This window comes from Buceros rhinoceros, unplaced genomic scaffold, assembly GCF_000710305.1.
Source record: "Buceros rhinoceros silvestris isolate BGI_N320 unplaced genomic scaffold, ASM71030v1 scaffold40506, whole genome shotgun sequence".
Lineage (NCBI taxonomy): Eukaryota > Metazoa > Chordata > Aves > Bucerotiformes > Bucerotidae > Buceros > Buceros rhinoceros.
The window spans coordinates 53,356-69,219 of NW_010420091.1; the positions used below are offsets into that span (position 1 = coordinate 53,356).

Sequence of the window (15,864 nt, forward strand, 5' to 3'; positions counted from 1 at the left end):
AACCTTATTCCCCTGTTTGGAATCACCTTCAATGCGTGGTTCTCAAGAAGTAGGTCAGTGTTGTTGAGTTTCAATTCTGAAACCCAAGTAGAGATTGAATGAAAACGGATTTGTGAAAATTAACCTCTCCAAGCCAAAGCAAGTTTAAGAAAAAATAATCTTAAATGTGGAAGCTCTTCCACATGCTTCACTGTGAACTTGTATTTTTGCTTTTCTTTTAATTTTAGAAGCAGAGCAAGATACATCTTAAATTACATTTTCCTTACCTGGAAAATTAATAGGCATAGGCAGTGGCTTCCCATTTTCCAAACTGTTTAATTGGATATTACACTTCTGACAATAGAATTTTTTTCTTTTATTATTCTTACCATTTCAACTGATCCATCTTTTGGATAATACAGAAGTTCATAACGCCTAAAGAGTGAAGCATTGGGGTCATACCATTCAGCAGTGAAAGCAAATCTGTCATCTTGACTCTGGAAAAAGAGAAGGGAGGAAAAGGGCTGTTATAGAAACCATATATGTTTTACATGTAAAAACACCCCCAAAAAATACTATCTTGCATTTATTATCAGAAAGGTTAAAAAAAAAAAAACAGTAAATGCACTTGCATATCATCTTCTGCTTAGCACAGCGCTGACATCTTTTCACTTGTTAGCTATCATCTTTGAAGTATGATGGAAACAAGCATGGCAGTTTTCCAGACAATCTCAAAACTTATGCTGATTTCATCAGTCACAAAAGTGGACTTTTGTAGAAGTTGTTATCGAACTTAACGTTGCAAACATTTTTTATTTACTTCCATTTGTTAAAAAGAATGTATTTGCTCACAACTAAATTATAGAATCTTAACACATTTTTCTATTTTCCTTTTCCTGAGTAGTCATACCTGAACTCCTGTTAATGATGAGATAAACATATTCAAGTTAGGGACAATCTTGGTTTGATTCTCTAAACTTCCTGAAATTTACATCAAACATAAATAACCCAATCCCACCTACAACTAATTTTCTGCCCCTAAGGAGCAGGACAAGAAACCTAGACTGCAATAATTCCAAAACTGTAGTGACATGCTTCTGCTTCTTTCTGCTCCTCACCTTTCAGATGATAACCCCTTACAGGAAAGTAAGCATAAAGGCAATACAATGCATAAGGACTTGCAGTTCTAACACCTATTATTAGTATATGTTTGTTAGTTATTGATACTGCAATATCAGTTATTTGATAGGTATTAGATGGAGCTGCAAATTTTTATTTTCCACATCTCCTTTAAAGCTGATTGATACTCCTGAGTCTAAGCATGGTCTTGTTACAGTTTTTTCCACTCTTTAGATGTATCTCTACTCTTCTTACACATCTTAAACATTTAGGTATCACCGGGGGTTCAAATTGAAGCCATGTAGGCCTTTTTAGTCCTTCACATTTTAGAGAAGAGCAGCATTTCAGTTGTTTCAAAGACTGCTCAACAAGCAACAGGACTGAAAGAGTTCCTGTGGGTTTCCATGACTATTCTGGATCATCAGCAGAAGAACCATAATCATTTTCCTAGTGAGGGCAGGCCTGTAGATGTATAGACATCAAACCAACCAATCAACCGAACAAAAAAAAAAAATCATCCAACAACAACAGTGATCTTACTTTTGTTGTCAGTACATTTTTTTCTCTCTGCATCTTTAACTGAAAACTGACTTAGGACTAAGTGCTTTTGCAGGTTGAAGTCCTAACACAAGTTGCAGGAACGAATGAGGTAACGAAGAACAATTTCAGAATCTTACAATGTGATGAATACTTGTACCTTTTCAGGTAAAAGCATCATCAAAAGTGCTCCACCCTCCTGTCAGCCCTTATGGCACCCCTATGCTGCAAAATGAAGGTATGATTATATCACAGAAAAACATCCGCAGTGGGGACAGCACAGTGCTCTGTGAATGACGCAAAGCTTTCACTTCTAACTGTAGAAGACTGTACAGCACTCAAAGCCTTATCTACAGGAGTGAGTTTAAATTCTGTGTTATCTCTGCACTACACACTGCAGCCTTTGACAATACTCAAACTCAGGTTTTAGGTGCAGCATTCAGCACAAAAAACTCCCTAGGCACTTAGTCTGGTTTCTGGCCCTTAAGCTAGACATGCTTATGTCTTCACTACTACTCCTGTCATTCTGTAGATATGTAAGCCAGAACAGACTCTCTCTTATGTCAATACTCACACCTTAATTTTTCTATATAGGTATGTAATTGGCAATAAGCAATAATAAGGGATGGCAGACAAAAATAAGTGATTGATTTCAACTTGGATCTTGAATACACTCATACTGCTGGAAGACAAGACAAAACCATTGATCAATTACTTCCACCGTCATCTTGTCAAGGATGGATGTTCTAGAGAAGTAGCTCTCTACCTCAAGGTTGTCTAAAAAGAAAAACAGACCTGTTTCTATAGTACTACCTCCAGAAGCTGACTAGTGATGCCTGAAATAAAAAATGATGAACCATCCTTAATCAATGCCTCCTCATAACACAAAGACATACATAATTGCATTACTTCATGCTACTTATTTCATATGATAGCATCACTTTCAAATATATTTTCTAGGTAGCATTTGCCAAAGAAGCTACTAATTTCCAATTAAGCAAAACTTCCAAAATTTGCAAATGCTTCCTTGCCTCAGGGAGATAATGTATTTATGTGTAAAAGCAAAGAAAACACCATTAGATTTTTCACTTAGTCACCAGTATCAGTCATCAGCACCTTCATGTTTACAGTAAGAAACTATATTGTCTGGTGAGGAATTGGTCTGCGTGTTTTCTTTTAACACAACCTTGGTTTTAAATTCTGTTTGAAATTCATCTTATCTTACTCAAAGTCTGAGCTATTCATATCTGTATTTCAACAACCTCTGCAGAGAACAATATCAGAAGAAAAGAGTTTATGGGAAGCACAGTAAAAATAATTGGAAATGGACTAAGTTTGTGAACAGGTAAATTGTTTCAGAGGCACGCACTGCAAAGTGAAGAAATTCAATATTAAAAGCAAACTGAAGACCCTGCCAAACAAGTATAATGTAAAACACAGAAGGACTGCAGTTTTACTATTGCAGATTCATACAAATAGCCTTATAACAGAGTGGAGACAATCCTGAATACAATCATATCATGGAGTAAGGTAACCATATTCTGGTGAGTCTTTGCCAGGCATCACTGTAAAACTGCCACTTCATGTCATCAAAAACACCAACTACAGTACAGAAATGACTGGAAACTAATGCTTTAAAATCACACTCTGCTCTCATGACTACGCAATTAACCAAGCAACACCTAATGGGAGAGAAATATTTTTCATAACTTTTCACATCAGTGGAAAAACTATCAGCATTGAAAAACCCAGCAGTGACTGTGCACTTTACATTTACATACTGACAGTTTTCAAGTAACTGTCTAAAGCTTACTTTTTGCAGCCCCCTTCCATATTAAAATCTAGGGTCACTGAAATGAGTGATGTCAAGAGTTCACGTACTGTGAATATGGAAAGAATTATCTTTTACTTTCTTCTTCCTTTTACAAGCTTCACGGAAAAACATTTGGATGCAAGCGTAGGTTTTGCTAGCTTACACTTTTTTGATTATATTAGTATGTGTGAATATGCAGTAGGATGGCTCTGTGCACATGAGAAACATTTACTGAAGTACGGATGAAATTTAAAAAAATTAATTTTGTACTTAGTTCTGAAAGTGATGGGGAAGCAGTCATTCTTAGCCAGCATGGGACTAAGTTTCAGAAGTTAATCCAAGCATTTATGAAAGAACTGCGCTCACAAAAAAATTTGCTGCAGAAGGAAACGATTTGTCTGGAACACAGCTACCAAGGAAGCTCAAAACCAGAAAGCAGGACTGTTAGCAAGCTGGACAAGAAATGATCTCTTGTCCTGTAAATCTTTAAGACTTCCAAAAGGCTTCTGTTCTGCGGTAAAACAAAGGCAGATTTTCCAAAGGTTTTCATGAGACTCAGCAGTGATAGAACAGCACTCCGGGACTAAGGAGCCTATACGGGAAGTTGGAAAAACAGTTTTAACCATCTGGTCTGAACCATGCAGAACATACACCTGGATTTGGTTTTCACAGCTTCAAGATGCCTCCTGACTGCCACACTATTTTGCTGTACTGGGTGGAATGAATACTTCTGTCTTTTTCCTCTAGTTTTGACTAGAAATTCATCCTAGAAGTTCTCTTTACAATGGAGAACACAGGGAATCAAGAGCTGCAGAATTTTGTTTTTCTGCTCTTCATATGCACTCTCAGACTTAGCACAGTCTAAGGGAAGGTCAGTTTAGAGGATTCCCCTATTACACAGGCAACATATTTTTTACTAAGATCCTACCTTTTGCATGACTTTTTTATCTGTCATACAGATAATTCTGACCCACCTGTCAGCTTGAAATTAGCATTCTTCTGCCAGTTTGTCACTTCATGCTTTTGAGCTGTAATCTCTGTGACCTGTAATTGAACGGAAACAACTACCCGTGCTTCAGCTAGTTATCAGCCTGCAATATATCATAATCCCTTTAGTTTACTACTCAAGAAAACTTCACATGAAACAATATCAAAGTAGTTCTCAAAATCAGAAAATCCCTGAGGTATCTAGAAAGTGCATCTTCACATGTTAATAGCAATCTGGTCTCTATGAGCTTATACACTCTATCAGGAACTTCGACATATTTGCACGACATATTTGCTCAACAGGCTCACGGCCTGTTTCCCACATATTTACAAGTTTAGGAGTCATGATGAGTATTGCTAAATTTTAAGTGGGCAGCTTCGTGTCTGTTGCTCCTTTGATTTTCTCAATGTCTCTGAAATCGGACCAGAGAAAAAAAACAGTCAAAAGATCTGAATCACCTCCCAACAAAGCAATAAAAAGACCACACAAATCTCAGAAAAGCTGAATCAGAACAAAAAGGATCCATCTTTATATCTGTTTTCTATATTTTTGAAATTTCTCTGCTGTCACAGGGAAAACCTGCAGCCAAGCACTGGAATCAAGCAGTTTCCATGAAAATTACTAGCAACAGAATGGACCAGCAGATAGGAACTATACTCATATTAAATGGGCAAAAAAGCAAGTTTCTGGAAAGGTGACCTGAAAATTCCTAAAATTCTGGCAATAATTTCAAGAGAAACATTTCATTTACAACCTGCCACACCCCACCCCTGCCCCAAACCAGGCTGGTGGCTCTCTCAAAAATATTTTGGAAGAGCAAGATTTTTATTAAAAATGAGATGGTATTGAAGGCAAGAATAAAAATTATTTTAAAACTTTTCAGGTGAAGATATCATGAGGCTGACAGGCTCCAATATTCGGTAGTCTGCTCATGCATTAACATGTATTTATCTTACAGTTTTAGAAAAAAAAATCACAAATGTGTGTTTGCCAATCAACTGTCTTTGGCAAAACTTATAATTTGTTGAAATGGCCAGTCAACAGATATCTTTCTCTTTGTCTTTCCTTTTTGTAGGTTCTACCAAAAAAAACCCCAAACAAAACCCAAACCCAAACTATTGCCATATATGTTGATGCATGCCTTAAGACGTTGGCCTCATGACCTTCAGGCTGAAGCAGGGGACCTGAGCAGCTGCCTTCATCAAGAACATTATTCTTGAAATTGAGTCCAGAAGTTATTGTAGATGTATGATCCACCTCTAACTGCAAATATCTAAGTCCTGTTCTAAATTATTTGAAAAAGTTCTTCAAAGCTCAAAAATCACCAATCACTCGTCTTCCAGACCAATCACCAGTCCAGATTTAACTACCTCCTAGTCCTGAAGAGGACGTCAGCACAAACAAAAAGAAAGTCAGTGATAAGTCCCTAGTCTGAGGAGCAGGAGTCACAAATTCCAGCTGGATCTATCTCCACGTTCCTCAAAAGCAGCTACTCACAGTCTTATACTCCCCCCAGCAGACTACATCTAAGCATTATCACAGTATCACCCATTTTCTTAAGAGCCCCAGAAATACTTTGATTGCTTTAAATGGTTCACTTATTAGCTTTTCTGTTCTCCCATTCTAATACCCGTCTAGCTTTGCTTTATGTTCAGTTGAATGCTTTTAGCTGTGTCTGTCTAGGGAACTGCAGACCCGGCAGTACACTCAGCTTTCCAAGTAGCACTGAGTGCTTACGAAGTCAGAACACCAGTCAAAAAAATGTAACTTCAATTAGCTTTAAAGATGGTCTCAACCAGTGGGTTAGAAGTGCTTTTCTTTCATGTAAGGACATCTTAAATGTGACAGTCCCTTGCAGTTAAATCTATAAAGTTTGAAAAGGAAAAATCAAAAACATTTAATACAATGGGAATCTATACAAAAATGTTACGTAAAAAGTCAAGACATCAAACACGACAAATGGGGCACATCAAGCTCTTCACAGACTTATGTGCAATCTCAGACAAGTAAACTTAAACTTTTGTGCATATTTTTCTCCAGCTGTAATAAAATTCTTACTCTGGGAGACCTTGCCACTCTGGGAACTAGTAGGGTTCCCAGAATAGAAGAGATGCTTGTATTATAAAAGCTGTAAAGCTATTCTAGCTCATACAAAACCAAATGCTTAATTTCCTCTTATACAGTCTATTCCTGGACTGCCACACAGTGAGCCGCATCTCAGAGAGCAACAGAACGGTTAGTAAAATGGATGGTGTCACTTTATCATGGTGCAAAGCACTTGCTTTTTCAACAAATATGTCTATCTTCGCAGTTTCGAGGCACTGTATGCCCTTCAGTCTGACTGTTCAAGAAGAACAGTATGTTTAACTACAATAGATAACAATCTTAAGCAAATAAACTTCCAAACCACTATTCTCTGCCTTTCTTTAGAACTACTTGTCATTACTGAATGACAAGCACTTCTGCAAGCACGAGAAACAACGAGGCCTGGTTGTCTACACTCATGTTTCTGACCTGTCTGTTTTGACCACAGCCTCTCTTCAATTCCAGCATTTAATAAGGGCTAATATCCACCAGGATTCTCTGATGTCTAACTAGGGTTGAGCTCACACTGAAGTCTTTCATTAAAGAGGGTTGCCTTAGAGGATTTCTTCCCTCTCCCCATTCTTGTGAAGCATCATCATCTCTCTACCAAATCTCAGCAAATTTCAGACTTCCCGGAGGGAAAACTTAGTGGTCAGATACACACGAACAGACTGTGATCAAACAAACTTTAGTTTTCTGAGGCAAACTTCTGAAAGCAGCTGTATGAAAAATTCTATCTGCACACAACAAGTAATTTTACATCATCCATAATTCTTTAAAATAAAAATCTCCCTTTGTGAAAGAGAGGGGAAAGGAAAAAAGTGCATATGTAGCTAAGCCATTAAATATTAGCAATGATTTTGAAAGACAGAAACAAGAGATAAATACCACACTGGTGGTATTTAACAAACAGCATTCCGAGTGGCAGAAAGTGCTCCCATTTTCAGCATTGTAATGCACCTTAAATCCCAACAAGAATCCTCAGACATGCACGCTTATTCTGTTATTCCACCCATCTTCCACCTTAATAGTTCCTGTAATACAGGATACTTTCCAGGCAAAACAAATCCACAACACTGTGTAGACAGAGAACTTAATTAGTTCTGCCTCTTAAAACTCATTTTCCTCCTCTTCTATCCATGTTTCTGACACACGACCTGGTATAATTTTTAGAACTCCAATTCTGTAGCCCTCTCGCTGCTGCTGGACCTCCCACTACTTTCTCAACAGGCTTTTCTTTGGTAAAAAAGTAAAATCAAAAGATCACTTTTCAAATGGCGAAACATCTGGCAACTGAAATTTCCATGACAATGTCTCGACTACAGATGATTCTCAGTTTAAACCTCACATTCAGAAGTTCACAGATGAATTTTGTAAGTGTATCTCTTTTTGTCCTCACCTTGAAGAAAGCAAATCCTACCTGTTGAAAATCTCACACAAATTCTAGACAACTATTTCAAACTGATTAAGTGTTGGTTAAATTATTAAAATTCTTAATCATCCTTGGAAATCTATTAAGTGAGTCAAACACTTGAGTGAATATACATTTACAATCCTGCAAATAGGTGATAGATCCTTCAGATCCACAGTTATCCAACTCCAAATATTACTGATACCTCAGCTTCTCAGATACCTTTTGGACTCTCTAGGTTCATGTGTTCAGCTCTTGCTGCCTGGACCATCTGTTGTCAAGTAACGTGGAGATACCTCTGCCCCTGTAACACTAACCAAATGAATATTCCTCTTTGACTGGGATCTCAGTTGGGTAAATCATCCCCATTTGCTCGGGGGTTGTGAAGAACACGTCTCTAGAAGGCTGAAGGCCTCAAATTTTCTTCACAAATTCAGGAACCTGCAACCCCACCTCGCGTCAGCAAAATTATCTTGCTGTTCTGCCAATTTACTAAGCAAGAAATCTTTCTTTACTACTAGATTACACGAATTCCACAAGCTTCCCATGAAGCGTGCAGGCATGATGGGTGTCACCTTTTCCTTCCCCAGTCAGAAAAGAATGAAGAATTCAAATCCTCAACCATTAACACCAATCCTTTGCAATTACATGTTACAGTTAAGTATTTAGTTACAGGATTCCTGCTATTTTTCTAATTATGAATCACAATATCTCTAAAACACACGAAGGATGCCATACTGCTGTTCACTGGTCTGTGAAGACAGGTTTAGCTTTAGAAGACCAGCTAAACCTTGTCTTTAGGGGAATATGTCCCCATTTAATATATGTTTATAAAGCTACAGATCATAAGTTATATTATTGTACTCTCAATCACATGGTTACAGGTAATTCCTCTAACAGTAGTCAGTAGTACTCAGTATGCGCCTCTGCCTCCACTAACTCAAGGAGTGATTTAAGCTAAAGCAGAGCTGTTCCCTGACTCAGAACAGTATTTGTAACACAAGTAATCTCACCTAATTACATTTGAGCATAAAGTTTAGGTGCTTTGCATTTAATCAGTCCATAGTAGCAGAACTAAGGCTGCCACAGTCAGCTGATGAATGCCGGGTGTCTGACTGTGAGGTTAGTGTCTGCAAGTGAGCCCAGGATGGGAAACAGGACTACACATACATTGAGCTACCTGAGCACATCCCACTAGAAGATCCAACTTATATGGTACTTACAGAAAAAACATTTTTGAAAGGCTCAAAACTTGGCCAAACATTAAACTTAATGGCGATACTCAAAGGTAGTCTGCTTTTATAGAGAACATTCTTGTGGCAAACTTTCAGCTCTCAACTTCCAATCTTTTCAGAACTAAAGCTCTTCAGAGCAACACTGAATTTTATTTTATTTTTTATTAGGATTCTGAAATGTTGTCAATTCCACCCACACCCACCCCCTCCCATCCCCCATTCTTATTCATGTCTTCCATTAAATTTTCAACCTCGAGAAAAATCTATCCGGAAAATTTCAAGCAGAATAGTTAAAATTTCAGCAAGTTACAAGCAGCTGGAAGTAAAGGTTTGAAAGAAAACACCTACAAATCCTGAACCAAAGCTGTCAACAGCACTTCAAGTAGCATAATGCCTACAGCATCTTCAGATTTTCTCAGCTCATAATAATCTTCTGAAAAGCGTTTTTAACAATAATGGGTTGGTTGCCTTGGAATCACAGCTAAGGCAGAGAGGGTCCTGCAGCCAGCCCATACTGTGAGTATTAGCACTCAGGAGTTTATGTGAATGCTCTAAAAAGCACACATGCTGCACCTACTTTCATCAGTTAGGGCTTGTAACAGTCAAGTAACAATTTACAATCCTGTGAAGTATCAAACAACTCTGCCAACATTTCTCTTATTCACTACTGTGGGCACCTGAAGCAGGCATTTTGTCTGAACTAGTGTTTAACCAAATATTGACATTAAAATACTATTTCTTCTCAGATTGTGTCAATTTCTAAGGTAGCTAGACTAAATCCAGATTTCAGCCAGTAGAGATGTCATGGTCATATAACCTTTATTCTGATCAGACTAATGTCAAGTTACATGTGAACAGAAGTTCTCGTGATAAAAGCTGTTCAGCAATTTCCCATTAGTAAAGTCGTTAAAAAATAAAAACTTCTGTGGGGTAGAGGAAGCAAAGTGGGTAAGTATAACCTTGTTCTTAAACTCTGCCAATCCTAACTGGCTTTTATAGGTTCATCTTATTTGTTCATCTGATTTGTTCTGCAATTCAAAGATTTATCTTTCTCCCAGATGCCTACCACTTTTGTCATCACAGTTTTGAGCAGACTACATCATTGCCCAGAGATGGAACAGTCTCTGTTGCATAGAGACAATGACTAAGAGATTCTAATCCCATCCACAGTTTTGGTCAAGTTGCTTAGTTCCACCTTAAAAGCTGCCCTCTGCGTTAATGCATTTGGTGTTCAAGACTTTTTAAAAAGGAGGCTATATTTCCACTTTTCGATTGGTAAAATGGGAATAATCATCATCATGCCTTTCACGGAAGGATAGCAAGGTCTAATAGTTAAAATATCCATATTAGTCAGGTATTATGAATCCCCCTTGGTTTTGCCAAAAACACAGCAGAGGCAGCTCAGCTAGCTCATCCTCATTTCCTGCTTCTGCAGACTCTTCATTGCAGCACAGGAACCAGACACCTGTGGAAGAAGTTCAAAAGGGCTGCTAATGCTGCCCAGCCACTGCCTCTGCAGTTGTCACCAGGATCCACTGCTAGTCCAGAACGTCAGTAGCTGCACAGATTGGAGCAAGGCCACCGTTCCCCTCCTCCTCCCCAGTGATTTGTGTACTGCTGTACAGTGATCAGTGTACTGTAGCAGAGAACATCAGACAGGGCACGGATAGCACTGCTGTTATGGAACTAGAAAACATACAGCATAATACAGTCCTGCTCCTAGATACTATAATAAGAGAAAAATACATAGAAAGGATAGAAATAGGAGAGATGCTAAGTTTAATGAAGAATCATACTGCTTTAACACACTGCAGTGTTCACGTGGAAGAACAGGTACACAGCCACAAGCATGCATGCCCACATTGATCCCCCATCCCATGCGTAGACATCTCTTAAATGTTTCTCTTTTTTAAAGTGTGTTACAATATTCTGCAGGAAAAGTGTGATTTAAAAAAGAAATAATTAACGTAGTTAAAATTACTGAAGAATCCCATGCAAAAAAAGAGAACATGGAACACATCTCCGGACAGGGCCACTTCTTTGCAAATACAGGAGCACCCTCTGGTGCTCAAAGACAGGTAGAGCACCTTATTTACACCTCAAGAATTAACTCAAACGGTCAGGAGGAAGCCATCTCTGCTATCTCTTCCTAGTGCATTACAACCCCAAATTTTAAGAGGAAGTAGAAACGACTAAATTATAAAGCACAGACCACCACAGCCTGGGTGATAAAGTCCTTTCACATAGGAAAACTGCTGGCACACAGCCACATAGCCTTCTTCAATTGTCAACCTCCATGTTTTAAATGAGTATCAGAGCTGTCCACTGCAGGATAACTTGCAAGGGCCGCCTCACAGAGTTTTTCTCGTGCAGGGAACATACTTCTCTATTACACATTAGTGTGAGAAAAAAAATTCTACCTTTTGTATGTGCTCATCCGATCAGGGGATAGTCACGTTACACATGCAAATGCTTCGTCATTCTTAGTATTAAGCTGCAGCGGTAAAAAATTTACTCCCTTTATACTCCCTTTATCACATCTTACACTGTTTTTTCTACCCATTTTGTTGGCTGGGAAAGAACTACTGAGTTCCACCCACAAAACACTACAGAGTTACCTTGGCATGGTGCTTAGGCACCAGTGCCTCTGGTTTCCATCTGTGTAAAGACACCAGTGAACACAAAATAGTTTGGAAGGATTAGGTCAAGCACAGTGCTTACTTCCAGAAAAGAATACTTTTGGTGATCATTCCCAGTAGCCACAGTAAATAGTTAAAGGTCACTGTTCATGGAAAAAGCCCTCCACAGACTCACAACAACAGGTGTTCCCTACTACCACTGTTTCTCACCAGCCAGTTAACGATTAACAGAGTATTCCACCCGGATATAATAGATCACCATAATATTTTAGAAACTCACAATAAAGTGCTCAGCTGAACAGTCAAAAACAATTTCAGAAGCACACTATTCCCTTTGCTTAAAAAAACCAGACTCCATCAAATGGAAAAAGATAAAAGGTTCACTTTCTAGTGTCTAGCCACTGGCCATGAAGAGAGGCAGGGGCTGGAGAATGCGACACACAAGATAAGACTGGAAGAACTAAGGCTGGGAGAAGTGAGACTGCTCAGCTTGGAGAAGGGAAGGCTGAGGGTGACCTTACTGCTGTCTACAACTACCTAGCTGAAAGACAGAGCGGAGCTAGACTTTTCTCAAAGGTGCACAGTGATAGGAAAAAATGGAAAAGACACAATCGAAACATTCCAGCTACATATCAGGAAAAAAAAAATTACCAAGAGGGTAGTCAAACACTGGCATAGGCTGTCCAGAGGAGGTGTGCAATCTCTATCTTTGGAGATGTTCAGGACTCACCTGGACACAGCCTATAGCAGCCTGGTTTGGTTAGACCTGCATTGAGCAGGTTGGAGGTCTCTTTCAACTTAAATGATGATTTTTTTTTAATTCTTATTATAGTTTGGCAACTCCTTGCCCAAAAGTAATGTCCATCCTTCCAAGGTTCTCCAGAGCCTACACAGATCTGTTAGGTTCATATATTAACAATGGTCTAGATGTGTTTTCAAAAAATTAAGAGCTTAAGTATAAATTTTAACCACAACAAATCTGCCTGGAACAATTCCCTAAGTAACCTCCAGCTCTGTCATCAAATCCTATTATTTTTCATTGTCAACTGAAAGGGAAGTTTGCAACTTTTCTTATTCCTGGCAATGGTTCACTGAGTAGTTCCTGAAGTTCTTCAGTTTCTGACAATACCAAAAAAAAAAAGAAAAAAAAAAACCACCACAAAACCCAAAACTAACAACATACATAGAGATGTGTAAAAGTTCTTAAGAACTGCACCTACAACCCAACAGATTCAGAGAGACAACTCAGTAATAAAGGCAGATTAGTATTGAATTTATCATTAGGTAATGCTAGGTAATTTTGACTATCATACTGTCAACTATTTGAACCACTCCATCGGAAGATCCATGAAGGCATCTAAAATAACTTTTAAAGACATGGCAATTTCTGCAAGGCAAAGCCAAGACCTGGCTGGAGTAGGAGGTAATTTCTCCCATGGGTTTTGAACCTGCCAACTTTCTATGTGTAAGGTGGTAATTTATACAGCATATAATGTCATAAAGATGGCAGCATCAAACCCAAAATGAGCTTCTGGAACAAAGAAAAGTTATATTTTGGAACAGCTTTCGTTTGGCTGATAGAGGGCCAAAGATTCAACTGTTTTATCAGCTACATCTTCTGCAACATACATAGCCTACCTGCTCAAGAAGCAAATTAGCAGTATTCAGAAACTGTAGTTCAAGAAGAAACCATGTCATAGTCATATTTTCAATGCTCATAGAAAGACTCACCATACCATAAGCATTTAAAGGCTACCTGATAGGGACTCATGCTGCATACAATATACTATTTTTCCCTGTGATGAAATGCTGCAAATGACAGTTAGCCATTAAATAAGGAAACTTATGTTTGTGGTTGGTTCTGTCATGCAAGCTTACAACTGAAACAGTCAGGCCACTTTGTAGCTGAAAAAAAAAAAAAAAATCAATGTAATCACCATCTGGCTCTCTAGTGAAACAGAGTCTTGATTTAAGACCAAAGAAGCAAATCTTCTCAAGCTTTAGGAAAGCGCTTTTCAGGGAGATTTTGCAACTTTTCCTGGAAGAGCCTAATATGGTTTTTTTTTTCAATGGCAAATGGTTTGCAACAAAAAGTACATAATTTGAAAATTATTAAAGTACTTTATAAACATGCACTTGTTCGGGGAAGTCTATTAGCAGGAAAGAGTTTTGTCTGTTTATATGATCAACTCTAAATGACAGCTCTTCACCAAAGTTAGCCCACTTTACCAGCTAATCCAGTATGGTAAAGATCACTGGTTCCCAAATGAAGCTCCTGTAAACCAAGGTAAATTCCACAGCTGGCCCATGAGCTGTCTTGCCTTTATAGTCTTCAGCTGAAAATTTGATCACACCATTATATGCTGGACTATGAGGAATCCAGGACTCACTGTTATCAAGTTCTAGAAATGGCTGATTTGCTTCCTATTTTCTAAGATGCATTTTCCAAAACATGACATAAGTCTTTTCCACTGATGAATCAAAGTGTTTCAAAAATTACTCATTTTTCTTCCCTGTCTAAACTAAGGATTTCCATGTTGATAATCTCTCAAGTGGGGGGGGTTACCAATGACCTGATGACAATAACAACAATAAATGTATAACATACAAGTTGTAAAATTTTTTGTCAATGTGATCTGAACTGCTCATCTCCAGACATATTCAGCACTGTAGTCAAAACCACGAGACTGCAAGCTCTGGCAACCTACCCCAGCAGTCTACTTCATGTAAATTTTTCCCCAACTTTGCAAAAAGAACTGAAGTAGCTGGGACTCAAATCCCACTAACCACAAAATCAAAGATCAAAGTCAGATCATATTAGACAAGTCACCTGGCTTTTATGCGCCTTGATTTCTTTATAGGCAAGACAGAAATAATACTTGCCTATCCTGCTGTTCAAAGAGTCATTGTAATGTAGGCTGGTGTTGTCAGCTGCGCAGAGGTAAGAATAACTGTTTTAGAGATTGGAGGGAAGGGAAATCATCCAACTGCACCTAAGTACAGCCCCTCCAAGGGCAATAAAGCTCTGTATCTGTGTAACATGCTGCATATGTACAGAGGCCATATTCTCTGGCAAATGCTGTATTTTATATCTGGAACACTTTCAAGTGTTTTAGTTTGTGTCTCACACTCAAGTGTCAGAGTGCACCAAACTCACTAATAAAAAGAAACTAATGTTGCTAAGATGATGGTCCTGCATGTGATTACATGAAAGGCACCATTAAAGAATAATGCATTCCAGCAGCCAAGTGAGACAGCACATCTCAGATGGAGATAAGCAAGTTTCCCTGAGAGAATTTACTGCTTACTGTGCACAGCAGCCATGTGTCACACATCTACAATCAAGATGCCAGAATGCATTAGAGCTGATTTGAAATACCGTCATCTGATGACAATGAAAACTGTTTTCCAACGATTAGCAGACCTTTAAGCCAAAGTGCTGTCATGGAAAGACAAGCAACTGCAGCTCTATTTAAAGCTGGGCACACCAGCAGGTGCATTGGCCAGGCTTGTACATGTATCTTGCATATGTATTTGAGTACAAAATACGATTCAAAGTTGTTGGGTTTTAATCACCTTTGCAACACTGGTTTCTGCACACCGTCTTCGGCAAAGGGGACTCAGTCGATTGCATTATCAGTGGAAACTGTTTTTGCATTAGTGCCCCCTGCCATCCCCCCTGCCGCTACTAAACAGAAGATCTAGGCCATATAAAGACTGCTGCACCTGAAACGTATTCCCTTCTTAAAATTCACCAGCTACCTTCCGACTGGGTCCCTCGCGAGTTTCCGAACTGACCTGTTCCTAACCCAGGGCGGTTCGGACGCGCCAACAGCTTTACAGCTGGGCATCAACGAGACCTAACGGCAGTTTAAAACCCCCGCCGACCGCGCCCCCCAAGGTCCCTCAGAAAACAAGCGAGAGGAAGCGCCAGGGCAGACCTCGAACAAGGCGGGAAGCGCAGCCCCTGAGGGGAGCTCTGCGGGGAGCCTGCAGTCGTTCCAGCAGCTCAGCACCGCCTCGGCAGCCGCCCTGCGGAAGAGGGTCGCATAACGGCG

General features: G+C 39.1%; 1 protein-coding gene across 1 annotated transcript in view; it reads right to left on the bottom strand.

Annotated features, from left to right (window-relative positions):
• The window catches only part of NME7 (NME/NM23 family member 7), a gene marked incomplete at its 3' end in the record, with an annotated part of 39,423 nt that extends 37,061 nt beyond the window's left edge, over positions 1 to 2,362 (bottom strand). The window contains exons 1-2 of the mRNA XM_010139170.1: positions 2,351 to 2,362; positions 369 to 476 (exon numbers count right to left, since the gene is read on the bottom strand). Coding sequence (XP_010137472.1) covers positions 369 to 476; positions 2,351 to 2,362 — 120 coding nt within the window. The remainder of the gene's footprint in view (positions 1 to 368; positions 477 to 2,350) is intronic.
• Positions 2,363 to 15,864: the final 13,502 nt, after the last annotated feature.